Genomic DNA, 26,568 nt, shown 5'->3' on the forward strand with positions numbered 1-26,568 from the left:
TCTGAGCACAAGAACCCAACTCATAGCATGCCAAGACCTTCTACATCCCCTGGGTATTGGCGGTTAATGCCTTCTCTTACTGAAAACGTCATTCCAGTTTTTGTGCTGCCAAATCTCCTCTAATCCAATTCTTCTACTTGGTACATTTTAGTAACAGTCTTTTCCTAGCCAAAGCTGAATGGCTCATAGGAATGAGACACAAGTTGTTTTAAACAATACTGTTGTTGTATAGCTAGTGAGATCTTGTAATGCTGCTGTAGTTATCAGTCTCCCAGTACTTCTATTTTAGCCTTCATTTATCATTTCATTTTAGGACGTGAAGGTGATATTCATCCCAAACAAAATTAACACACAAAACATCTGCTGTTGATTGAACTAAAATTAAAAAAACTTGTGAGAACTTCACATGTCCATCAGGAGCTGCTTCCCAAGACTGTAAACAGAGCTTGTCAAGCATTTGCCTATATTGTTGTAGCTAAACCAAAAAAATGGGATGACCTAAAACTGTTGGGTGTTTAATCTCCCCTTGACTCCCATCCGTTGGGTTTATCGTGATGAACAAGTTATAACACTTCCCTACCCAGAATAAACAAAAACCATCTAATAACAACTTGAAAACCAATCCTTCCTCCAACCAATGGGAAGATAATGAGCCTCAAGGATCAATACCTGTGTCATAATCTGTCAAGCCCAGGAAGGCTGGACGTGTCTTCTATAAAGCAATGATTTAGATGTATTGATAAGCACCATGGCTGTAAGCAAAGAATGGCTTTCATACAAGCTATACTAGCTCTTGCTCCGGATGACGCACAGAATGATGGTCAAGATGCCAGGATCAGCTCAAGAGACTCCTAATCTCAGCACTTAACATGAGCTTTAAGAAACTCCGCCTTTTCTGCCTCATGCCAATCCCCCATGACTGCCAAGCATTACAATCCTGCCTTCCCTGTGGTACTGACAGTTGTGTAACCTTGGGCTCCACTCCAGAGCCAAAGAGAGCAATTTGGAAGATGGATTTTAAAAAAGCAATTTCCCCCCCATCCTCCCACAAGTTAATAACTCTGCCAAAAACCTTCAGTAGTTTTACTTACAATGCTTCTCAAACATCTTTACCAGTCACTAAGTTACAGGACTGCCCCCTCCCGCCCATCTCTCATTTATTGTTTACTCAAAGACTCATTATATTCATTATCTTATATGGAACACCGAACACAGTTATTAACATTCCAGAAGCATCATTCTAGCTAATATCTGTCCAGGCAGGTTTAAGAACAATGATGAAAGAGACCATGAGTTCTGAATCTGGAAGTCATCCAGCACTGTTAGCCAGCTCATTGTTTGAAGTCACAGTGAGCTGGTGTAGAATGGCTATTGCACTGCCATTCAAAACTCATCACCAATTTGGGAAAAAGAGATAAAAAAAAAAAACCCACAAAAAAACTCCCTTAAGAAATACTGTTGGAAACTCCTGGACAGCTGAAAAGGTTTAGAGGGCTAAATGCTCCTCACCATTTCTGCCAAGAGAGGGGAATAGAAAAGCCATGATTTCGACTCATGATTGAAAGGGTAAGGCTGGCTTCTCCACATGCTCCATGAAGGAAACCCTTCCATGAGTATCAGGCAGGGAAGAACCAATCTCCTTTACTATTTCCTCATTAATCCGGCAAGCACATTGATGCTAATCTCTTGGCAAGTAAATTTTAACTTTTACCTCTGCTTTTGCAATTGAACCCTGCCCCAAAGAGCAATTCCAAGGCAGTGGAGGAGTCCAAAGGAGCTCCTACAGAAACTGTGCTGCTGTTTATTAACTGTATTACAGTAGTGTGTAGAAGCACAATGTACTAGGCACTGTATAGATATGTTGTAAAAGCCATTGTCCCAAAGAGCTTAAAAATCTTAGTTTTAAGACAAGACTGCCACAGGCCTGGAAGGGGGCAGAAAGCAGGGAAGGCCATGGCTTTCTGTGGGCCCTGAAGGATCTAGGGGCTCCCTGGTACAAAATTTCCTTCTCATTTCACATGGGGGCAGGGACACTAGTCTGTTACCTGCACAGATAATTGACCATCCAAATAGCCCCTTATTTAGTCACTTGCCTACAGTGCTTTTATCCTCAGCTTATTTTATTGTGACTATCAGCTCTCTACGTAAGTACTGGTTTAAAATTCCTCTGTAGCCACTACAGAAAATGCACATCTTATCTTATCTTAGAACGTTACACTTGGAAAAATATATTGCAATACACATTGAAATTTACTTGGAATGCTCTTCAATGTTTCCTATCTTTATTAAGTTTAATGTTTATTATAAAAATGCGTGAAGTGACTGAAATTTGTGAAACATTCATTTTCCAGTATGGAGAAGGAGACGGTACCCTCCTCATTCACAAATACTTACTTCCCCAGTCTGATTGCATACTCCTTCAACGCAAACACATTATCAGCAAATACAATGATCTTGTCATTCCTTCGCTCATGAAATTTGATCAGGAACTGGCATGCTCTGAATTTATTTGGGTTCATAGTGTAGAGCAATATCCGCTTTTTTGTTTTGATAGCCACATATTCTCTGTAAAACTCTGGAGACATTGGGCACCAAACCTAGAATTTTTGAAAAAAAAAAAAAAAAATTATACACAGTAATAATGAGTCATTATTATTTTATGAGATTCCATTTGTAGTAGAAAACAGATATTCATAGATTTTAAGGTCAGAAGGTACCATTATAATCATCTAGTCCGATTTCCAGCATAACCCGGGCCAGAGAATTTTACCCAATAATTCCTGCAACAAGCTCATAACTACTGGTTGAACTAGAGGATATATTTTAGACATCCAATCTTGGTATAAAGACAGTCTTCTTTTGGACTTCCCACCACTAGTTGAAATCATCTCTTAAATCACTGTCAGCTGAAAGAGACATTTAGTTTTCATTAGCGTATAAGTGTAGCAACTCACCAATCTGTTTTTAACATGTCCATGCCAAATTCCATTTAATTTTAATTACTATTTTCCAGAGATTTTTTTCAAAAGAATCCATCACTTCACTGGTGCACATGTAGATTCTGCAGCTCCTGAAGTGCTGGCTTCAACTAATACTGCTAGCTCAAATTAGTAGGGTTCTAGAGGCTTTCCCCATTTATGGTCTTTCTTTACAATACATTTTTTTAGCATTACATGATTTTATATTTAGTGAGAGACCTTTATTTACTGTCATATTATTGCATATAATTAACCAAATTTGAGGAACTTGCCACAAATGCAGTGGTATTATCTGTACACCATAGTTTAGAGTAGAAGTTCATCTTTTTTTTCCCCCAGTCTACATACCATGCTCATTACCATAGAATCCAAGCACCCAAGAACAGAACGCTTGCAAATAAAGCTAAGAACAGATAACAACTACATTGTAAATGAAAGCATAGTTTATAATAATTGTTTAATAAATCAGGTTTAAAAACAGAAATCTGCCATTAATTTAAATGAACATTTGCATTATGGCATGGAAGCAATATAGGAGACACCGCTGAATAATTATGTGCTTCCTTAGTGGTCATTATTATTTTTTTCTACTCAAATCCCATCTTCAGTGCACAGATTAAACAAGTGGACTATACAATGGGTTTAGAGGAGGTTTCCTTTCCCACCAGGTTAGAGTCTAACAATGGAACTACTCTGGATTAGGCTTTATCGCTCCTGCACATCCCCTACTTGAAAGGGGTACGAAATTTTACATCAATGAGTATTTTCAGCTAGGACCAGCAGATGTGTGAGTTTGCTAGGGGAGAAAGGGGAAGATAGAAATAAAGGCTAATTCTTGACAACAGAATAATTTAAACCACAGGATTTAGGAATTACTGCCACAGAGTAGACAGGATCTTTCCCACTAAGTGACTTATGCACTCGTTCAAGGGTAAAACTAGTAAAAATATACTTCCATCCCCACTGATCTTTTAATTTTAAAATTTTGCATGGCATGCACTCCAAGGTATAAACCCGGTACAGAATCTGGGGACAAGTTTACTGCAAATCAGACACCTCTGGAAACAGAGCTAGTGGAAATATTAAAAATAATATTAGATAGGAGCAGCATTTACCTTTAACATGCTGCAGCTACTACCAATATAATTTTACATTCTGAAGCAGTGAATGAGCAAGCGATATATGCAGAGAATACGATCTGCTGTATCATTGGGTAGCACTGCCCTCTACTGCCACTTGGAAGATCTGGATTCAGAAGCAACCAGGTTGCTTTCTTAGGCCAGAATAGATAAGGCAAGCTATGAAATGACACACTACATGAATGTGAATAAAGTTCATACCGATCACAGACGTTTGTTACTTCCCAGAAACCACCATTACTTGGTTGGTTGTTGAAATAATGTAGATTCTAAATTAAATGTCAAAAAAATCTAACACTCTCTTGAAGAACATGAACTCACACGAAGCTGCAAGTACCTAAAAAAAGTTCACAACAGGGAACATTCTTTGTGAGTTGAATGCCATATTTAATGCACAGGAGGTCAGCCTAGATGATCATGATGGTCCCTTCTGACCTTAAAGTCTATGAGTCTATGACAGGGGTGAGCAAACTTTTTGGTCTGAGGGCCACATCTGGGTATGGAAATTGTATGGTGGGCCATGTATGTTCACGGAATTGGGGTTGGGGTACAGGAGGGGGTGAGGGCTCTGGCTGGGTGGGTGGGGCCAGAAATGAGAAGTTCAGGGTGTGGGAGGGGGCTCCGGGCTGGGGCAGGGGGTTGGGTGCGGGGGATGAGGACTCCGGCTGGAGCTGCAGGCTCTGGTGTGGGGATGGGGATGAGGGGTTTGGGGTGCAGGAGGGTGCTCCAGGCTGGGATCGAGGGGTTCAGAGGGTGGGGGGGGGGGCAGAATCAGGGCTGGGGCTGAGGCCGGGAGGGGGTTGGGTGCAGGCTCTGGGCAGCGCTTACCTCAAGAGGCTCGTGGAAGCAGCAGCATGTTCCCTCTCCAGCTCCTACGCGGAGGCAAGACCAGGCGGCTCTGTGCGCTGCCCCGTCTGCAGGCGCCGCCCCTGCAGATCCCATTGGCTGCAGTTCCCGGCCAATGGGAGCTGCGGGGGCAGCGTGCGGAGCCCCCTGGCTACCCCTACGCGTAGGAGCCGGAGGGGGAACATGTTGCTGCTTCTGGGAGCCACACGGAGCGCTCCCCAACCCCGCTCCGTGGCTGGAGCGTAGGAGTGGGGCAAGCCCCAGATCCCGCTCCCCAGTGGGATCTCGAGGGCCAGATAAAAATCGGCTGGTGGGCCGGATGTGGCCTGCAGGCCATAGTTTGCCCACCCCGGTCTATGAGCTACTAACAGTGTGTGCAATAGGGAAACCATACTCCTGAAATGAATTGCCTGAAGTGGCTAATCATGGTTTCGTCAGCATGGATTTTCTGGTTTTGTGTTTCAGCTTGTTCAATTTCCAGACATTCCAACTCCTGACAGAGCACCATCCACACAGTACGGCCTCAAAACAAAAACAAACAAAAAACGTAATTTGGATGAGACTTGAGATTTATAAGGTTCTTTTTAGCAAGGCAAAAAATTACTCATTCTTCGGGGAAAGGCGGCTGGAAAATGCTGACAAATGTAAGTAAAACTAAAACAAAACAAGGTTTTAGTAAGCTTGGGTGTTTCTTGTAATTAAATGGGTACAAAGATAAGATGAAATTTTCAAATTGTTGTCCCTATAATACTGCAGTTTCAGTGCTAGTGTACATACACACACATTTACCATGACAGCAGTTCTCCCAATAGCTCCATTGGAGGGACAAGACTAGTGGAAGCTCCATAGGACCAAGCTATTATAGCTGAGAGGTTGGAAGTTCAATCTGTTTGGGGATTTATTTATTTTGTTTTGTTTTAAGGAAAACCTATTTGTCCCTAAGGAGACTGGGCTCACTCTCTAAGGAAGTGGAGTGGCTGCTATCAACTGAAAAGCTATGATCATTAGTCCTCCCACCTTACACGTTCTTATTTAAGACAACACCATGGTTGATAACACAAAGCAACACTAAAGCAGGAGAAAAGCCTCTAAATTTGCACCTTTGGCGGTCATTCATTCTGGGACAACCCCTCACCTGCCAGCCACTCCCTGTATGGACACCCTGAATGGAACGGCAGAAGTACAGGCACCGACTCATTTTTCCAGGTGGGTGCTCCGCCCCAAGACCCCCCTCACTCCGCCCCTTTTCCCAAGGTGCCACCCTCTCTCCACCCCAAGGCCCCGCCTCTTCCCAACCCTGCTTTCCCCCCCCCCAGCACTTCCCAACCAGCACCAAACAGCTGATCGGTGGGTGGCTGGGTGCTGAGCACCCGTTTTTTTTTTTTCCATGTGGATACTCAGGGGCTGGAGCACCCACGGAGTCGACACTTATGGGCAGAAGGAGAACCCCAGAAGACTTCCATCTCACAGCCATCACTTACACTGAACTCTATTCCTGTCTGGGGAATTGCTTTACTTTATTTCAGTTATATCCTCAAAAGCCTGAGGGCTTAAAATGTGAGAGAAAGATTTTCCCTTCTCAGGCACCATAGTTTACACTAATCCTTTCCCTCCAATTGACTGACTAGAGGAGGAGATCACACATGGGCACATTTCAAAGGTATCACAAGAACCAGTGGCTGGAATTTACAGCCAAAGAAATCTGAAGGTGAAATAAGGCACACATTCGTAGCAGTCAGCATAATTAACCATTGGAAGAGCTTTCCCAAGGGCTGTTGGAGGTTCTCCATCACCTAAAGTCTTTAAATCAAGAGTGGGTGCCTTTCTAAAATAAAGGCTGTCATTCCACCACAAGTTACTGGGCTGGATACTAGGTGGCATTCCATGGTTTGTTATGCAAGAGAACAAAGGAGATGGTCATAATAGTCCCTTCTGACCTTAAAAACTATGATCAAAGCACTACACTAGTATTGAAGCCATGTCTGAGGATGGGTCTACAGACAGCTAACCAAGTACCACAGTATCAGCAGTCAGCATTAGTGTCTCAACAGATGCATGTCCAGATACCATTATATGAGCATGCAATGACTGAGTCACAATACGGGATTTACCATGGATTTATGTTGATTACCGACAGTCTTGCCTGAAACGCACAGTATCTCAATATTGTTGCAGATCTATAAAGAAGATTGTTTGCCCTAATTAAACATAAATGGGATTAGATAGTTCTGGCTGCAAGAAAATATAGACTCTAGCACTTGTGGTAGTAAAAAGCAGAGCATCACCTCAGCACACTGGACTTTAGCAATGTAGCCATTGTTCTGCAGCTCCATCCAGTTGGCTTCATAGAGTTTTGGTCCAATCAGGAAATTCAAGTCGACAATTTTGTCGTCTTCTCTGACGAGAGTAGCAGTCAGGCCCAGTTTGCAGTGAGCTTGCACAATGGTGAGCACACGTCTGAACATTTTGGCTAAGAAACACAAGGTGAGATTTCCTTTTGAGTTCATAAATGGGTTAAAGAGACACACATTGCTGTGTTAGCTATACGCCAGAGATGAGCACAGTATAAATGGTTAAGCAAACACAGGATTCTAATCGAATACTCCTACATTAAAACCAAGCACTAGATTTGTTGCAGCTTTTGACTTATACTTAAGCACTTTTACTGCACAAACCTTAAGTAGTCCTCCGACCGCAGTATTAACCATGTCAACTGTCCGGAGTGGCTCACAAACGCGGGTGCCAACCTCAGGGTAGACTGTTACCAACCAGGTTGCTAACACCAAACTGGCTGTGTTCTATCATTAGATTTCACCAACCCAGTATCAAATGTGAACTCCTCAAGCAATATAACAGCATTAACATGGGGTCTCAGAGAGTCCCCTTGGGCACGCCGGTCTATCTCCCCACCCAGGCAAGCCCGCCTTTGTGACAGAAGGACCGGTACACCAAAAAAATCACAACAATGTACAGGTTACTTCCAGTCCCAAAAGGATCAGTCACTTACCACAGGTCAGTTGTACCTTAGATCTCTCATCAAAGACAACGCTAATAGCCAATCCTATATTAAGCTAACTAAAGGTTTGTTAACTAGGAAAACAATTAGAGTTATTTGTAATATTAAAGCAGGTAAACACACACACACACACACACACACACACACACACACACACACACGCGTTAACAGTCTTAGGTTTCAAAAAGTAATAGCAGCTACTGTAATAGGCAGGCTCTAACCCAAACTAAGCATCTTGGGGATCCCCTTGCTTATGCTTTGAAATACTGCCCTGGCCAAATTCCAAGCAGCAGAGTGATATAGATCCTCCTGGTCAGGGATTTTTATTCCTTTCCCCCACAGTTCAAACGGCGATGGGATGCAGATTTGTGCATATCCCCTCTTCATGGGCGTGGGAGGAGCAATCAGCAAAGTCTTTTGTTCATTGATGTTCCACAGCAGTTCGTCTGGTGCCTAACACCTCTTGTGGCAAAACTAGTATTTTACGCTTGGTCATGTTTCTCTCCTGATTGTGGGGGTTTCCAGTTTCATAAGAAACACTTTTATAGTTACAAAGCAAACACTCCAATATTACCTTATAACATGGGATATGGATATAAGAAGTGACATTAATGCAGGCAGCAACTCACAAGCATTTTATAAAGTCCAAACACAACTCTATAAATCTAATACCTATTTTAACAATACTAACATACAGGTGAGCCAGACTGGTTTCCAGCTATGCACTGGTCAATGATCAGTGGGGATCTTGCCATGAGCTGGCACCTGGACTGCCAGCATCACAATCCCTGTTTACCCGATGGAAAAAAAAGAGGTATAGAGGCGTTAAGTGACTTGACCTAGCCACATAGCATTTCAGAGCCAGGATTAGAATACAGGGGTTCTACCATTCCTAGGTTCAGTCCATTGGAGCACGATGGCATCATCTCTCTCAGGCATTCCTAGCACTCCCATCATCTTTCTAGTAGCATAAAGTAGGACTTCTGCCTTATTTTTTATGACCAAGTCTAAGAAGCGATGATGGTAAGAAAACTGAGGCAACAGCATAGATCTTCGTTAAAGTGGCTGCCAATGAGCAATGGCTATTTCCATATTTTACCATTTCTCCCACTTCTGTTAATACTCAAAAATTACATGCAGAGACTTGGACTGGATTGGTGGGGCATTTCTAATCAGCATTATTTTCTGTAAACTGAAATGCTCCCATTCTTTCCTTCCAACATCACATATCCCTATCTGGAAGTCAACACACCTATCTCAACTATCAACAATTATTTCAGAAACAAATTAGCATGGATATATTTCCTCCCAGTAAAATACATACATAGACAAAGGGATCCCTAACTTATTCATAGGGACCACACTTCAAGAGATTGTATCAGGACACCTCCCTTCCCACTTAAGAGAATGCAGACCAACTCCTCTCCCACTTGTGGTGATGTAACAGCCACATGGCAACTTTAGCAACTGTTACATGAAAAGTAAATGGCTATTAAGTGTACTTCAGGAATCTTTTAGTGAAGTTTAAGCAGCTTCAGAAGAAAGCCTGCATCATGTGACCATCCATTCTCTGGACCAAAGCTCTAGAGATGACACTTCTTACTACTGTAATTAGGAAAAAAAAGTACTAACATTACTATAATGCTTTCCCACTGGTATTAAGAATGGTAACACGTATACCCTAACGAGTTGATAGATCTCTGGAAAGCAGTCTTCATATAAATATTGCAGTACTGAAAAAACTTGTACCAGAGCCTATGATCGTCTACATGTATTAAGCCTCAAATACTAAGCTATTAATTTATTCTAGAACTTCAGAACAACAGTATGAGAAAGCCAGAAAGAAACTGCATGGCAACAGTAGCGCAGCATTAACAATGGGTCTGGGGGGAGGGGACTATTTAAGAATTTGTACACTCCTTACCAGGTATGGTGTGCACCTCATCAAGTATCATAAGGCCCCACTCTTGACTTTTAAGCCATTCCATTACTCTCTCTGCCTCCCAAGACCTCTTAGTTGTGTGTCCCAACATAGAGTAGGTGCTAATGGCAACAGAGCAGCCGATAGGCTTGTCCTTGGCATCTGACGTGAATCGACAGATTTGGCTGTCATCTATGGTGGACCACATTTTGAACTGGGCTTTCCACTGCTCCACAGAGACAGAAGAGTTGCCAAGTACCAGGCAGCGCTTACGGACTGTACACGCAGCTGTAACTCCTACTAAAGACTTGCCGGCACCTGCATGAGGAGAGGAAAAATAAGAGCAACTGTCATCAGTAATCAACCCGGACAGATAGATCCCATCACTCCTTGGATAAAAAGGGGGAGGGGAGGAAAACCACTGTGGAATGGTTGCCCAGGAATCCTAGAGGAGGGGAAATTTCTCAGTATCCACAGCTTTAAGACTATAACAGAAACAGCAGCCTTTACATATTAGCATATGAAACCACACATCTGTGTTTGCTGCTTGTCATACACTTATGAAAAATCTCAGCAAAATCACTGCAGTTAATGTTCTCTTTGCAGCAAAATGAACTGCTTTGAATAGTTTCTTTGTTCCAGAACTTAGGCCAGGTCTACACTACAAGCTTACATTGGTAGAACAGCGGTGTGAAAAATCCACTCCCCTAGTTACACCGACCTAACCCCTGGGTAGACAGTGCTATGTTGATGAGACAGCTTCTCCTGTCGACAGAACTACTGCCTCTCATGGAGATGGATTAACTACACCGACGGGAGAAGCTCTCCCATCGGCGTAGAACCATCTTCACTGAAGCACTACAGCTGTACAGTACAGGGTCTTTGTTGCTTCTACAGGCTGAGCCATTGCACACTCCAGGGGCTCCTTGTATTCCTTTATTCCCCACCCCTACAAGCACCCTTTGTGCCACCCTGATAAGAGCATAAGAACGGCCAGACTGGGTCAGACCAAAAGTCAATCTAGCCCAGTATCCTGTCTTCCAACAGTGGCCAATGTCAGGTGCCCCAAAGGGAATGAACGGAACAGGTAATCATCAAGTGATCCATCCCCCGTTGCCCATTCCCTCCCCTTCTATTTCAGAGAGTCCCTGGCAGTTTCCCACCCACCCCCACTGTCATGCCAGGGCTCTGTGTACTCCCAGACTCTCATGGATCACTAACTGGTTAAAAGACAGGAAAACAAGTGATAAATGGTCGGTTTTCAGACTGGAGAGAGATAAATAGTGGTGTCCCCCTGGGGTCTCTACTGGGCCCACTCCTATTCAACATATTCATAAATGATCTGGAAAATGTGAGGTGGCAAAATTTGCAGAGGATACAAAATTACTCAAGATAGTTAAGTCCAAAGCAAAGGGTTACAAAAGTATCTCATTAAACTGGGTGACTGGGCAACGAAATGGCAGATGAAATTCAATGCTGATAAATGCAAAAATATGCACATTGGAAAACATGTGTCCAATTATAAATAAAAAATGATGGGGTCTAACTTAACTGTTACTACTCAAGAAAGATCAGAGTCATCGTGGATAGTTCTCTGAAAATATCTGCTCAATGTGCAGCAGTGGTAGCCAAAAAAAGCTAACAATGTTAGGAACCATTAGGAAAGGGATCGATAAGAAGACAGAAAATATCATAATGCTGCCATATAAATCCATGGTATGCACACATATTGAATAATGTGTGCAGTTCTGGTCACCCCAGCTCAAAAAAAATTATGAGAAATGGAAAAGGTACAGAGAAGGGCAATGGAAATGATTAAGGAGATGAAACAGCTTCCATACAAGGAGAGATGAAAAAGACAGGGACTTTTCAGCTTGGAAAAGAGACAACTAAGAGGGGATCTAATTGAAGTCTATAAAATCTTGACTGGTGTGGAAAAAATGAATAAGAAGGAAAAAATAACACTTTCACATAACACAAGAACCAAGAACACAAGAACCATGTGATGAAATTAATAGACAGCAGGCTTAAAACAAACAAAATGAAATAGTTCTTCATACTACACAGTCAACCTGTGGAATTCATTGCCAAGGGAAATTGTGAAGGTCAAAATTATAGCAGTGTTCAAAAATCAATGAGATAAGTGCATGGAGGACAGGTCTATCAATGGCTATTAGTTAAGATGGTCAGGGATACAACTCCATGCTCTGGGTGTTCCTAGCCTCTGACTGCCAGAAGATGGGAGTGGACACAAGGAATGAATCACTTAATGATTGTTCTCTGTTCTCTTCCTTCCCTTGGAAGCACCTGGCATTGGCCACGGTCAGAAGACAGGATACTGAGCTAGAAGGACCATTGGTCTGACCCAGTATGGCTGTTCTTGCATTTCTTGCTTTGCCATCCTTATTTCTTTTCTTTCTATTTGGAAGATAAATCATTCAGGGTGTCAACATTTTAAAACCCTATTGGGACAATCAGTAGAACTGAGTTGGGGGAGGTATTGTTATGCTGGAAGGTGTTAATGGCTGCCAGTGGTTGGCTCTTCGATCTATAGACATTTGCAGACCTAGCTGCTAACCAGATGCCAGGGGCTCTGTGTCCCCCGCCTTTTTTTTCTCCACAAAAATCAACAGGGTTATACCCAGAACATTCCTTGAAACTCTCTGGAATCGATCAGCTTTGGCAGTCAAAAATTGTGTTACAAACAGAGAAATGCCATCTAGTTGCGTGTAAGGCCTTGCTTCAGCTCAGGCAAAATCCAACTACTTACCACATGGCAGGACAATAACACCAGATCTCGCACGCCCATTCCCAAACATCTTCCTTAGACTTTTCTCCTGGTAAGGTCTGAGAACAGCTGTGGGCTTCAGGTCTATATTAATGTCAGGATTTACTGAATCATTTCTGAAGTCATACTCTGCCAGCAAGGGGTACTCCAAGTGGATGCAACGCTTCTGAAGCTCTTCAATCATTTCCTGGAAAGGAAACAAAGCTTCTAACAGCACATTCTAAATTTCTAAAACCTGCTGAGGATTTTTTTTAAAATAGCCAGTTTATATACACAAGCTGTATAAAGGCAAGTTAATTGTTCTTTTACACCCTTTGCTTGCTCTGTAATAGCAGGAGTTAAAACCTATTCCCAGAATTTTGCTGGTGATCAAAGCAGAAAACAGAACAATTTAAGTATTATTGTATATTAGAAACAAAGGGAGGAAATTGTTGAGAAATGGAAAAAAGTGAGATATTCAAATCTCTGAAAGAGTGTTATCTTGTAGGGAAAGCCCTTGATAATGTCCTTTACAGGACTATTGACAAATCAACATTTTGAAGTAGCAAATCCCTTCTTCAAACACAAAAAATTCAAAATACAGCACATCCGGTCACTGTTTTGTAACTGAAGATCCACAAAAGCTACACATCTGGTAACAGAAATCTTCACTCCCCAGTAACAGTTACTCTACCACGACAGCATGTTGCTTTTAATTGCTATCTGAGACATTGAAAAAATGACCCGAATAGCCTGCCGATTTTCTTTGTGTTTCCAATAAGGCAACAAAAGACTTGCCAAGTCTAGGATAAAACTACAGAAACTTCACAAAAAAGCCTCCTAAGTAAGTCTGATCTAATACAGTCTATTCATAAACAGCACCTGCTACCTGTTAAGCATGGGTATGCTCCATTCTGTACATGACAGAAGTATAAACAGCATCTTTGTCCAAGGATTTAGACAAAACACTGCAAGAAACCCAGCAAAATCTGATTCAAACCCCTGCATGATCTCACACCTCACTACTTACACGCTCCTGGGATGGGGAAGGCACTTGACAAACAGAAGCAGTAACATTAAAGGTTCCACACCCGCAAACAGGGACAGTAAATCTCTTTACATACGCCAGGTTTGCATAAGGAGTAAGAATGCTATTGTAGCTAAGGCACTAGAGTGGAACTTGTCCTTGGGCAAGTCACTTAAGCTCCTGGGACCTCAGCTCCCCATCTGCACGAGGGAATAAACAACGATCTCTACTTCACACAAGATTGGGTTTTTTGAGGATTGAGGTTGGGATTTTCAAATGTACCCAAGGAGTTAAGCACACAACTCCCTTTTAACTTCCATAGGCTCCTCTGAAAATCGCAGCCAAATTCACTAGTATTTGTGACATGCTCAGAAATTACAACAATGAGCACCAAAGAAAAGTCCACAAGATCTTACTACACTCCTCAAACATATGGGGTATGTATGCAAGCCACATTAACTACACTATTCAGCAAAAATTAACAGCCAACAAGATCAAGCAGACAAGCTAAATTTAAGGACAGTCTCTCAGTTGCCAGAAGCTGCTGGGGCTGGAAGGAGATGTGAAGTCACACAAAGCATCCAGGTGGATTTAGAGTCTGCCTTCACACTATATTAATATTTTCACGTAATTAACTCTCTCAGGTTTGGTCAGCATAACAGTCCACCTAACACAGAGTTAGCACATTCAATCCTGCAGAAAGGGAACTCCCCATATGCCCTAGCCACTGCCCTGTAGCCTGTCAACATCACTCATGCATCAGCCAGGGAAGGGGCAGTGTCTTGTTCCTCCCACCAGGCTGGAGAGGAAGAATCTGTGATGTGGGACTTTTGGAGGTGGGGGAAGAAATCTTTGTGGCTCAGAGGGCCCCCCCAATAGAAAAGCCTTAGAATATGGTATTTAGCAACCCCATATCCAATTGCCTGCAGTGGGACTCACCAGGAACATGGATGCCAAGGGGTTAACAGATATTTACCTGCTTGACTTCAAAAGATACAGTCTGTGTTTCTTCCTCCTCCTCCTCATCTTTGTCCATCTGCTCGTAAAACTCATATAAGTCAGCCGGGACATCCGATTTATTCTGAGCATCTGTCCCTTGTGATGTTGAAGGACCTCCATCACTGGATTTAGAAATCTGAAAACAGGAATTTAACAGAAGCTATTAGAGATTCTCACTGAGCAATGGTTCATTAATAAGCACAGAGCACTTGCAACGTTTACAACAGAAGGAAGTATGCAATGACCACCACTGCAGATATTCAACAGCGTGTACAGCCTCACAAAGAGGAATCCTGCATTTTAGATGGTGACCCTCGATCCCAACGTACTGCTGATTTACTCGTGAATGTCTCCGTGATGAGCTCTGTTTCTTCTCCCTCAGCGTTTCTCAGCCGACACTCTTTGATGACGTGGTCCTGAAGAAGCTGCTGGATGACTTCAGGGTGGGTGCTTTCTACAAAATACCTAGATGGAAAGAACAAACAAGAACTATACAAGCAGCTCCCAACAAGTTTAAAGCACATTATACCAATCAACAGAGAATCTGTCTGAGCACCTACCAGAACACTGGCATTGACGTTTCAATCTACCTGACAGTGATTCCAAATGGAGTCACTCAAGCTCTAGCATCTTAGCCATCGCTTGTGTGCGTGAAGGTTAAAACAATTGTTGCTACTACAGAGAACTTTTCACAGACACCCTCACAGCAAATATTTAGCTGCTAAAGATTCCCTTGCTTGGGAATCTTGCTTGAATAATCCATTTCAAAAATTAGATAAAACTAGAAAGACTCCAAAAACACCATTCAGATAACCCTGAAAATCTCCCCAATTTACAGTCCATCTCTAAAAGGAGTCAATTCTTTTGAAGCCTAATTGGGGTGGGGCCAGGAAAGGAATCTGAGTACACGCAGTGAGCTGCCTGAGCCCTTAGGATTAAGGCAGAAGCTATGGAAACCTTATGCTGCGAGCCCTAGAAGTGTTTCTTCCCCTTGAAGCTTGCCAATAAAGATGCTCGTTGGAGAGTCTCGTTAAAATTTGAGCCTACAGAAGCTGAAAAAAGTTTGAACTGGAGAAGCAGAAGGTGGTTCAGGGAGGCCTAAAACTGCTATAAAGAGTTTGCTAGTATTGAACATAAGAACAGCCACACTGGGTCAGAACAAAGGTCCATCTAGCCACGTATCCTGTCTTCTGACAGTGGCCAATGCCAGGTGCCCCAGAGGGAATGAACAGAACAGGGAATCATCAAGTGATCCATCCCCGTCGCCCATTCCCAGCTTCTGGCAAACAGAGGCTCGGGGCACCATCCCTGCCCATCCTGGCTAGTAGCCATTGATGGACCTATCCTCCATGAATTTATCTAGTTCTTTTTTGAACCCTGTTATAGTCTTGGCCCTCACAACAGCCTCTTGCAAAGAGTCCCACAGATTCTCAAAGGAGCAGGTTAAAAGGGAGGCAACAGGGACAGGGCACTGGGAGTCAGGGGCCCTGGGTTCTATTCCTGGCTCAGCCACTGACATGCTGTGGCATCTCAGGCATGTCACTTCCCCTCTGACCCTTGGTTTCCTCAGATGCAGAATAGAGAACAGATTTTAAGGCTAAAAGGGACCATTTAGATCATCTAGCCCAGTGGTGGGCAACCTGTGGCCTGGCTCATCAGTGTAATCCCGCTGGCGGGCCGCCAGACAGTTTGTTTACATTTGCACAGCTGCCCACAGTTCCCAGTGGCCACGGTTCGCCATTCCAGGCCAATGGGAGCTGCAGGAAGCGGCAGCCAGCACGTCCCTGCGGCCTGCGCCACTTCCCCCAGGAAAGCAATCTAACGCAGCAAAACAAACGTTGTCAGCTCAGCACTCTGAGACCACAGATTGACCAATTAATGTAAATCAGCGCTTTGGGTTTGAAGAGTCCTTCTAAAAAAACCAAAGCATACCCATGCTAACACAATGACCACCACTAGAGTGAACACAGAACAGTCAAACTTAAAGCAAATAACTACTATACTAAAGCACTGCAAGCAGGGTGAATAAAAAAAAAATTGATATGCCTCCCACCCCACCCCCCAAAATAAAAGAGAAAAGCTGCTTACCTGTTGTGTTTCAGCACTAGCTTTACCTTTCCATAGCTGACAGTACACAGCTACAAACAGACAAGAACATCCATTAGGAACAAGCAATTCAGATTCAGCATAATAAAGCAGTGGCTGATTTAGTGACAGCACATGTTTTTGTGTGTATACAGAAATACATACACACACCCCTGGCTGTGTAACCAGAATGGTTCACCAAGACTAGTACAGGACCAATAAGAGTCAGAACAAATGGGAAGTATAAGGGAGAACTGACATCAGTCAAACTCTACACGCACAGGATTGCTGAGAGCTGCTGCAAAATTGATGGGTATCAAAGATGAGAGGTCTTCAAGAGATTTCACAGCCTATTACGGATTACGAAAAAACAAACAAACCCGTCTTAGTTACCATTAAGAACTGGATGCTTTGAAAAATCTGAGCAATTCCTCCCCTGGATACAGAAGAGATGGGAACTCATCTATCCCACAATATAGTGTCAGATTCCAGGGCAACAGTCCCATTGTCAAGTCTGGAATCTTTGGTAATATCTGTCCAAATAGCAGCTGGTTCATAAATATTTAAGGCTACGCCATGATATCTTTCACACGCTTCTACACTCTCACAATCCATATCCAGAGAAACCTGGAGACCCAGACAGGTTATGGCTATTTGCTGATAACAAGACTGGTTACAGCAGGTGCCCGGCAATGCCCACAATAGTGTTTATTTGTATTATCATAGCACTTAGGAGTACAACTCAAGGACAAGGACCCTGCTGCTCTCGAGGTTATCCAAAAACAGAACAAAAAGACAGTCCCTGCTACTTGCTAAGGTTGAAAGGCATAGTCCTCACTAAGGAGCATATGCTTTTCTGGTCTTAAAAGAAATTACATTTTTATCATTTTCAGAGAACTGCCTCCCGTCAACCAACGTATATTAATTTCCATTATTATGCAATAATAACTACAATATGTTTCATTAATGCAAAGCTATGATTGCTCAGTTAAAATAAGATTCTTATAGCAATGTTAATAGCCACACTGCATAGCTTGTATATTCTATGGAATACTTTCTATCAATTTCCTAATTCCTGATTAAGAGTGTATTTTCTACACTACTTTTATGGTTAAGTGTGTAGATTACTATATTTCTGTTAATATAAAAAGCACATTCCAAAAAACATACAGGATGTACAACACAGGTGTGTTAATACATCTGTTGGAACCTTGACTATGGCATTTCTGACTTTGATTTTAATAGAGCCACCTCACCTATGCATTAACTTACTATTAAAGGCAAAAAAAAAAAACGTAAGCAACTCAGACTCTGTTGAATAGTGCAGGTTTGTACCTTTTGACAATGTGAAGTTTTAATGCATATAGCAGGGGTGATTCCAGATTTGGGGTCAGATGCTGCAGCACTTACTGACTCCAATTAAATTATTTACATGAACAATGGTTACAAGATCAGACCGTTACATGAAATTTTCTGTTTGTGGGTCAAACCTATTTATAAGGTATTTTCAGTATTTAGGACATGCATACATGTTGCATGGAGAAACCAATCAGAAACATGCAATTTTGTTGTCCAGTTCCAATCTGTCACAGCCTGAAAGCTATGTTTCTCACACTATCCTAAGGGTAAAGGAAGAAGATAGGATGAAGAGCGTGCTTCCCTGAATTCTGAAACAGAGCAATAGACGAGAACAGGAATATTAGAGACATGAAAAGACAACGGAGAATGACTCTTCACTGAAATGGTCTTACCTTGATAAACTGAATTATTCCATCTGGGACACCCGTCTTGCTCAGCTTTTGCAAATATTCAGTGATGTCACTTGTTTGTAAGCCAACGCTGACAGCAGCATACAGCGAGTAAGCAGTGAGTTTGTATTCGTGTATGTGGGTTGGCCTGCACACGGGCTCAGCAATAGCAACTAGAAAATCCTGAGCATATTTGTAAACAGGCGAAAAGGCTTCCAGGAAAACATGGCCATCAGGAGCCTATAAGACAGCAAAGGAAAAATATGTTAAAGAAATAACGAGGTTGTGTGAGAAAGGTCGAAAGCCCTCTCTACTACTAGGATTAAGGACACACTCTGCAAAGAGACTATTGTTATTTAACTGACAGTACATCATGGGGCATCAAAAAAGTGCTGCTGTCTCAGTGAGAGAGCCACATATGGAAGAAAACATCTTAAATTCAAGACGCAAACAAAAAAAGTCAGCAACAAACTCGAGGTTCATCTAATCAGTTTCACTATTACCAATTTCCCCATCATAGAGCACCAAGTGAGAGAAAAAAGTTGTTTAAAAATAGAAACATGAGGCTGTAAAAGGGTGAATAAAATTGATGATTTAAAATTAAATACAGGTTTATTGTTAAAATAATAAACCTATTTACAATTAAATTTAAAATTGGAAATTTATGTTAAGGCCTAAACCTATCATCATCTGTTAAAATCATTTAACGAAATACAATAAACAACATGTTTGCTGCCAACTTTTTAAGAAAATCCAACCAACTGGTGGAAGTCATTGGCTAAGCATCTGGAACCACTGTTTGCTGAAGTGTTAAACCAGTTTTGGACAGCAGTAGCAGAGTGAATATTTTCTTCATTTCAGTTTATTCAAGTAGTTCAGGTTTCAGAGTAGCAGCCGTGTTAGTCTGTATCCGCAAAAAGAACAGGAGTACTTGTGGCACCTTAGAGACTAACAAATTTATTAGAGCATAAAAGCTTTCGTGGACTACAGCCCACTTCTTCGGAATAAATAAATTTGTTAGTCTCTAAGGTGCCACAAGTACTCCTGTTCTTTTTTCAAGTAGTTCAGTTCAATGACTAGTTATTTCAAAATTAAGAAACCAATGGGAGCTGAAAAACAAAGAATGCTTGTTATCCTCTTCCAGTCTATGAATAAAACCTGGGATGAGATCTACTAATTCTAAAGGCTTGAAAGATATAGTGACCAGAAACAATCAGTTCAATTTGCTAACTACAGTTCATAGTTCCTTTGCTTAATAAATCAGTTTTAAAAATAAAATCTGTTTTGATAAACTTTTTTCCTATGTATCCAACACATTTAAAGTAGTTTAATTTAACAAAACAAAATAAAATGTTGGTTTGGTCCTTTTTTAATTGAATTTGAATTTCCATCCTAATAGAGCTTGACACAAATCATAAGTAAAAAGTTAATTGTCTACTAAATAAGAAATATATCATTCACCATTTCTTAACAGAATACAAAAATTAAAACTGAGAATGTGAATACATGTAAGTTAAACTGTATAACTGCTTAAATAAATGTGTATAGATACAGTGTATCCTGGTTAGCAACAAGAAGCACCAAGTGTAGTGGAAAGGCTATATTAGTTGCAAATCAATACGGTTACCAACCAATAAAAATAAACTTTTCTTTAGGAAAATAACTAAAACGTACAAATGCAAAACATGATTAAAATTGATGATTTAAATCAAGGTTTCCTGCTTGCTGATTTCAATCGTGTTGACTTACATCAATTCACCCTGGGCTGTAAAACCACAAAAACTGACAGGGGACTCAGAGCTGGGTATAGTACCAGAAGCTACTTTTAACTCATTTTCTGCAAGTGACCAGATATTAATTTGTCAGTGTCTTTTTAATGCATTCAAGTGTAAAGATCACTAGAACTGATGAGGTTTTTTCAGTCTGACATATTAATTTTCTGACAAGACCACATACTAACTCTTCGGGAGGAGTCATTATGCTAATCAAAGTTCTGAATCATAACAGCAATACACACTGATTCATGGGATAAGAAGGATGGTCCTCTCATGGATCAGTAACTGTTTGAAAGATAGGAAACCAAGGGTAGGACTAAATCATCAGTTTTCACAGTGTAGAGAAGTAAACAGCGAGTGGTCCCCAAAGAATCTGTATTGGGACCAATGCTGTTCAACATATTCAATCTACAAAAAGGGGTAAACAGTGAGGTGGCAACATTTGCAGATGATACAAAATTACACAATACAGTTAAATCCAAAGCAGACTGCAAAGGGTTACAAAGGGATCTCACTAAACTAGATGACTGGGCGACAAAATGGCAGATGAAATTCAATGTTGATAAATGCAAAGTAACACACATTAAAAAACAATCGCAACTATACATACAAAATGACTGGGTCCAAATTAGCTGTTACCACTCAAAAGATCTTGGATATTTCTCTGAAAACATCTGCTCAACATTCAGTGGCAGTCAAAGAAGCTAACAGAATACTAGGAACCATTAGGAAAGGGACAGATGATAAAATATCATAATACCACTATATAAATCTATGGTGCGCTCACACCTTGAATACTAGGTGCAGTTCTGGTCGCCTCATCTCACAAAAGATATATTAGGATTGGAAAAGACCAAAAAAAATGATTAGGGGTATGGAACACCTTGCATATGAGGAGAGATTTAAAAAGACAGGGATCATTCAGCTTGGAAAAGAGACGACTGATGGGGATATGAAACAGGTCTACAAAATCATGAATGGTGTGGATAAAGTAAATAAGGAAGTGTTATTTACACCTTCACATCATACAAGAACCAGGTGTCACACAATGAAATTAATAGGCAGCAGGTTTAAAACAAACGCAAGGAAGTATTTCTTCACACAACACACAGTCAACCTGTGCCAGAAGACACTGTGAAGCCCAAAATCATAACTGGACACAAAAGAGAATTAAATAAGTTAATGGAGGACAGGTCCATCAATGGCTATTAGCGAAGATGGTCACAGAGGCAACTCCATGCTCTGGGTGTCCTGAAACCCCTGACTGCCAGAAGCTTGGACTGCATGACAGGGGATGGCTCACTCGATAAATTGCCCTGTTCTGTTCATTCCCTCTGAAGCACCTGGCACCGGCCACTGTTGGAAGACAGGATACTGGGCTATATGAACCATTTATCTGACCCAGTCTGGCCATTATTACGTTCTTACTGACGAAAGCAAACTTTATGTTTAAGGGCATAAACAGATGGCCTGCAAGAGTTGGTTGGAAGGTTCTCCCACCAAATACCCTTGCACAACTAACCAAAATTGGTCATATTTCTTTGTGATCCCCTTTACACAGAGGGAACAAGCTGCTGCCAGAGGCAGGGTATCAACTATACTATACTAATTCTGCTTTATTCCAATACAGGGAATCAGATTACTGTGTCACTTAAAAAAAATCACAGTCTATTTGCTTCTATTAACCTAACTTGATTTGTTTCTTCTGTTGTTTACACTGAAATGCACAGAATGCTGCCCTGCTTCACCCACACCTTCTCTTAAAGTGACATTATCAACCCCTTAATTCTACCTACTTCAGGAGTTTTCTATAGGATTAACTCTACAGATCCCTGAAATGACATCCCCCTACACACACATCCTCTCATGCCATTCTAAACTAGGACTGGCTCAAACTTTGAAGTTTGCTCAGAAGGTTTTATACGGGCAAACTCACACCAAGGTTTCTATCTACCCGCAGACACACAATACGTTTTGTTTCCCCACCCCCCCCTATGCCTCTCTACTAGATTTCAGGAAGCAAAGCATATTTTGAAATGGCTACGAATCCTCCTGTATTCCCAGCTTTTCTCTGGGGAAAAAATATTGAAGGGGGCTTCCAGTTTTAACTTTGTACCTCAAACCTCATTTGTACCATATTACAGAGAAAGGCATTTGTCTAGATAACATGAATCCTTCCTCTAGATCTCCAGGGCACCTTGTCCTATGTCTATTAGCAATCTAGGGCAAAGACTGTCTCACTGCCTACGTTTTCCACAGCATCTGTCCGTACTGCTGGGTCTTAAGCCAAATTTTTCTCCTCACAGTGTCCCTTTCTAAGTCTACCTAATTCAAACTCACACCTAAGCCACTGCACAATACTACACTTCATTCTCCTTTGTTATTTGCCATAAACAAAAGGAGTCTTTTACAAAGCTGTTTGATGGGACTTACCACCCAGAGTGGACGTGAGGAATGATCACCCTTTAGAAGCATCTGGAGTCTGTAGTCTTTTGCTCCATACTCATCCACTTTGATCCCCGATTCTTCCACTTGCTTCCCTGCTGCAGATGGAACAGCTTCCTGAGACTCTCTACCAGGAGTTTCGTCTTCCTCATCATCGTCATCATCGTAATGACGTTTCTTAGATTTCTTCTTATCTGAAAACAGAGTCACAAAAATTAAACGATAAATTTATCTACACCTTGATCAGTTAAGGTCCATCAAGAAGAAATACACAGACAGCACAAGGCACTGTCCAGATCTGTAGCCAAGCGAGGCAGACACCTGTTAAAAAAAAAAACCTACGTGAAGAGGTTATTGATATGATAGGCATCATGGAAACTTGGTGGAATGAGGATAATCAAGGAGACACAGTAATACAAAATATGTGGAACGATGGGTCGTGCTGGTGAGGGAGTGGCACTACATGTGAAAGAAAGAGTCAAATAAAGTAAAAATCTTAAATGAATCAAATTGTATCACAGAATGTCTATGGATAGAAATCCCATGCTTGAATAATAAGACTATAGCAGTAGGTATATATTACTGACCACCTGACCAGGATGGTGATTGTGAAAAGTTCAGGGAGATTAGAGCCTACAAAGGCAGAAAATGCAGAAAGAATCTGAAGAGCAACTAGCAGGGGAGACAAAAACTAACACCAAAAATACTTTTTAAGTACATCCGAAGCAGGAAACCTGCCAAACAATCAGTGGGGTCACTGGAAAATTGAGGTGCTAAAGGAGCACTCAAGGAAGACAAGGCTGTTGCGGAGAAGCTAAATGAATTATTTGCATCGGTCTTCATAGCAGAGGATGAGGGGGAGATTCCCACGTCTGAGCCATTCTTTTTAGATGACAAATCTGAAGAACAGTCTCAGACTGAGGTGTTGGTAGAGGAGGTTTTGGAACAAGCTGACAAATTAAACAGAAAAAAGTCACCAGGACCAGATGGCATTCACCCAAGAGTTCTGAAGGAAGTCAAATATGAAACTGCAGAATTACTAACTGTGGTATGTAACCTATTACTTAAATCAGACTCTGTATCAGATGACTGAAGGGTAGCTAATGTAACACCTACTTTTAAAAGAGGCTCCAGAGGCAATCCTGGCAATTACAGGCCAGTAAACCTACAGGCAAATTGGTTGAAACTATAGTAAATTACATAATTATCAGACACATAGACAAACATAATTTATTGGGGAAAATCAACACAGCTTTTGTAAAGGGAAATCATGCCTCCTAATCTACTACAGTTCTTTGAGGGGGTTAAACAGACATATGGACAAGAATGATCCAGTGGATATAGTGTGCTTGGACTTTCAGAAAGTCTTTGACAAGGTTCCTCACAAAAGGCTCTCAAACAAAGTAACAAGTCATAGGATAAAAGGGAAGGTCCTCTCATGGATGAGTAACTGGTTAAAAGATAGGAAACAAAGGCTAGGAATAAATCATCAGTTTTCACAATAGAGAGGTAAATAAAAGGGACCCAAAGGATCTGTACTGGAACCTGTGCTATTTAACACGTTCATAAATGGTATGGAAAAAGGGGTGAACACTAAGGTGGCAAAGTTTGCAGACAATACAAAATTACTCAAGACAGCAAGAGTTACAACAGGATCTCACTAAACTGAATAAGTGGGTGACAAGATGGCAGATGAAATTCAATGTTGATGAACGCAAAGTAATGCACACTGGAAAACATAACCCAACTACACAAACAAAATGACGGAGTCTAAATGAGCTATTATGACTCAAGAAATAAATTTTGGAGTCATTGTGGATAGTTCCCTGAAAACATCCACTCAATGTGCAGCAGCAGTCAAAAAAAAGAAAACTAGCCGAATGTTAAGAACCATTAGGAAAAGGATAGATTAAAAAACCAGAAAACGTAATGCCACTATACAAATATGTGGTACACCACACTTTGAATACTGTGTACAGTTCTGGCTGCCCCATCTTAAAAAAGAAGATATATTTGAATTGGGAAAAGTACAGAGAAAAGAGAAGGGCAACAAAAATGATTGGGGGTATGGAACAGCTTCCAAACAAAGAGAGACTAAAAAGAATGGGGCTGTTCAGTTTAGAAAAGAGATGACTAAGGGGGGATATGATACAAGTCTTTAAAATCATCCATGGTGTGGAGAAAGCAAATAGGGAAGTGTTATTCATCCCTTCACATAACACAAGAATTAGGGGTCCCCTGCCAAAATTAATAGGCATCAAATTTAAAACAAACTTAAGGAAGTACTTCTTCCCACAATGCACAATCCACGTGTGGAACTCGTTGCCAGGGGATGTTTTAAAGGTCAAAAGCATAACAGCGTTCAAACAAGAAATGGGTAAGTTCACAGAGCATAGGTCCATCAATGGTTATTAGCCAAGATGGTCAGACAGGCAACCCCATATAACTGGGTTGTGTCCCTAAACTTCCAGCTGCCAGAAGCTGAGACTGGACAACAGAGGTTAAATCACTCGAAATTGCCCTGTTCTGTTCATTTTTTCTGAACCATATGGCACCAGCCACTGTCAGAAGACAGGATACTGGACTAGATGGAACACTGGGCTGACCCAATATGGCCATTCTTATAGCTTAGCTCCTGGTTGGCAGATGAAGAAGGACCTGCATGTAGGCCCTCTTTGACAGGAAGACCTGAGATAGGAATTTAGAAGTGGGGGAAAGGAAAATTCTATTCAGATTATTTTGTAAACATAGGGTATGCCTACACTACAAGTGCTACAGCAGCACAGCTGCAGTCATGCCACTGTAGTATAAACACTCACTAAAGCCACAAAAGGGGGGTTTCCATTGCTGTAGTAAATTCACCCACTCCAGAGGTGTTAGCTAGGTTGAGGGGAGAATTTTTCTATTGACCTCGTAGTGTCTACACTGGGGCTTAGGTCAGTTTAACAACATCTCTTTTCACATGCCTGAGCAACATAACTAGGTGGACCTAAGTATTAGGTGTACACCAGGTCTTAGTTTTCACAAGTACAGATCCCTCAACTTCCCCAACTGCTCTTGGCTCCCTGTATTTCAGTCACGCTGATAGTTACAAGGGCACCAAGCACAACAAGGTTATTTGATGAGTATACTACAGTAATGACCAAACTTGCACACCAATAATGGGGCTCCCTTGTGCTAAGCGGTGTGTGGATGCACACATGTAAGGCATGCACAGACACATGCTACACACACAGACACACGTGCACCTGCCACACGCTCACACTCATCCACCATGAGCATACACACAGACATGCCCACACCTGCCACACGCCCACAGACACACACACACAGACCTGCCCCACGCGCACACACCTGCTTGACACAGACACACGCACAGACACACACACCTGCCCCACGCCCACACAGACACACACACACACCTGCCCCACGCACACACATACAGACACACACACACACCTGCCCCACGCCCACACAGACACACACACACACCTGCCCCACGCCCACACATACAGACACACACACCTGCCCCACGCCCAGTCTAAGAGTTACAGCTCCGGGGCCCGGTTTCCAGACGCGGCCCTGCCCGCTGGTGGCGGCCGGAGCGAGGCCGGGCGGGGGCCGCTCCCATCGGCCCGCAGCCGGGCGCGTTCAGGCCGCGCGGGAGCCCCGGGCTGCGCACGGACCGGGGGGGGGGGACTGGCGGGCGCTCACGGGGAGCGGAGCCGCCCGGGGTCTCACCTCGCTCCCGCCGGCCCATCGTCACCGCCCCGTCACCGCCGCCATCCCCGGCCGCCCGGCGCCTGCCCCGAACGTCACTTC

General features: G+C 42.2%; 1 protein-coding gene across 1 annotated transcript in view; it reads right to left on the reverse strand.

Moving 5' to 3' along the window:
* Positions 1-26,568, reverse strand: part of ERCC3 (ERCC excision repair 3, TFIIH core complex helicase subunit) — a 45,398-nt gene extending 18,830 nt beyond the window's left edge. Inside the window, exons 1-10 of the mRNA XM_054044011.1 lie at positions 26,488-26,568; positions 22,735-22,940; positions 18,530-18,766; positions 16,782-16,831; positions 15,023-15,158; positions 14,671-14,829; positions 12,671-12,875; positions 9,904-10,218; positions 7,249-7,433; positions 2,395-2,597 (exon numbers count right to left, since the gene is read on the reverse strand). Of these exons, the coding sequence (XP_053899986.1) occupies positions 2,395-2,597; positions 7,249-7,433; positions 9,904-10,218; positions 12,671-12,875; positions 14,671-14,829; positions 15,023-15,158; positions 16,782-16,831; positions 18,530-18,766; positions 22,735-22,940; positions 26,488-26,506 (1,715 nt within the window). The 5' untranslated portion in view covers positions 26,507-26,568. The remainder of the gene's footprint in view (positions 1-2,394; positions 2,598-7,248; positions 7,434-9,903; positions 10,219-12,670; positions 12,876-14,670; positions 14,830-15,022; positions 15,159-16,781; positions 16,832-18,529; positions 18,767-22,734; positions 22,941-26,487) is intronic.

The sequence above is a fragment of the Malaclemys terrapin genome, chromosome 11 (genome assembly GCF_027887155.1).
Source record: "Malaclemys terrapin pileata isolate rMalTer1 chromosome 11, rMalTer1.hap1, whole genome shotgun sequence".
Taxonomy (NCBI): domain Eukaryota; kingdom Metazoa; phylum Chordata; order Testudines; family Emydidae; genus Malaclemys; species Malaclemys terrapin.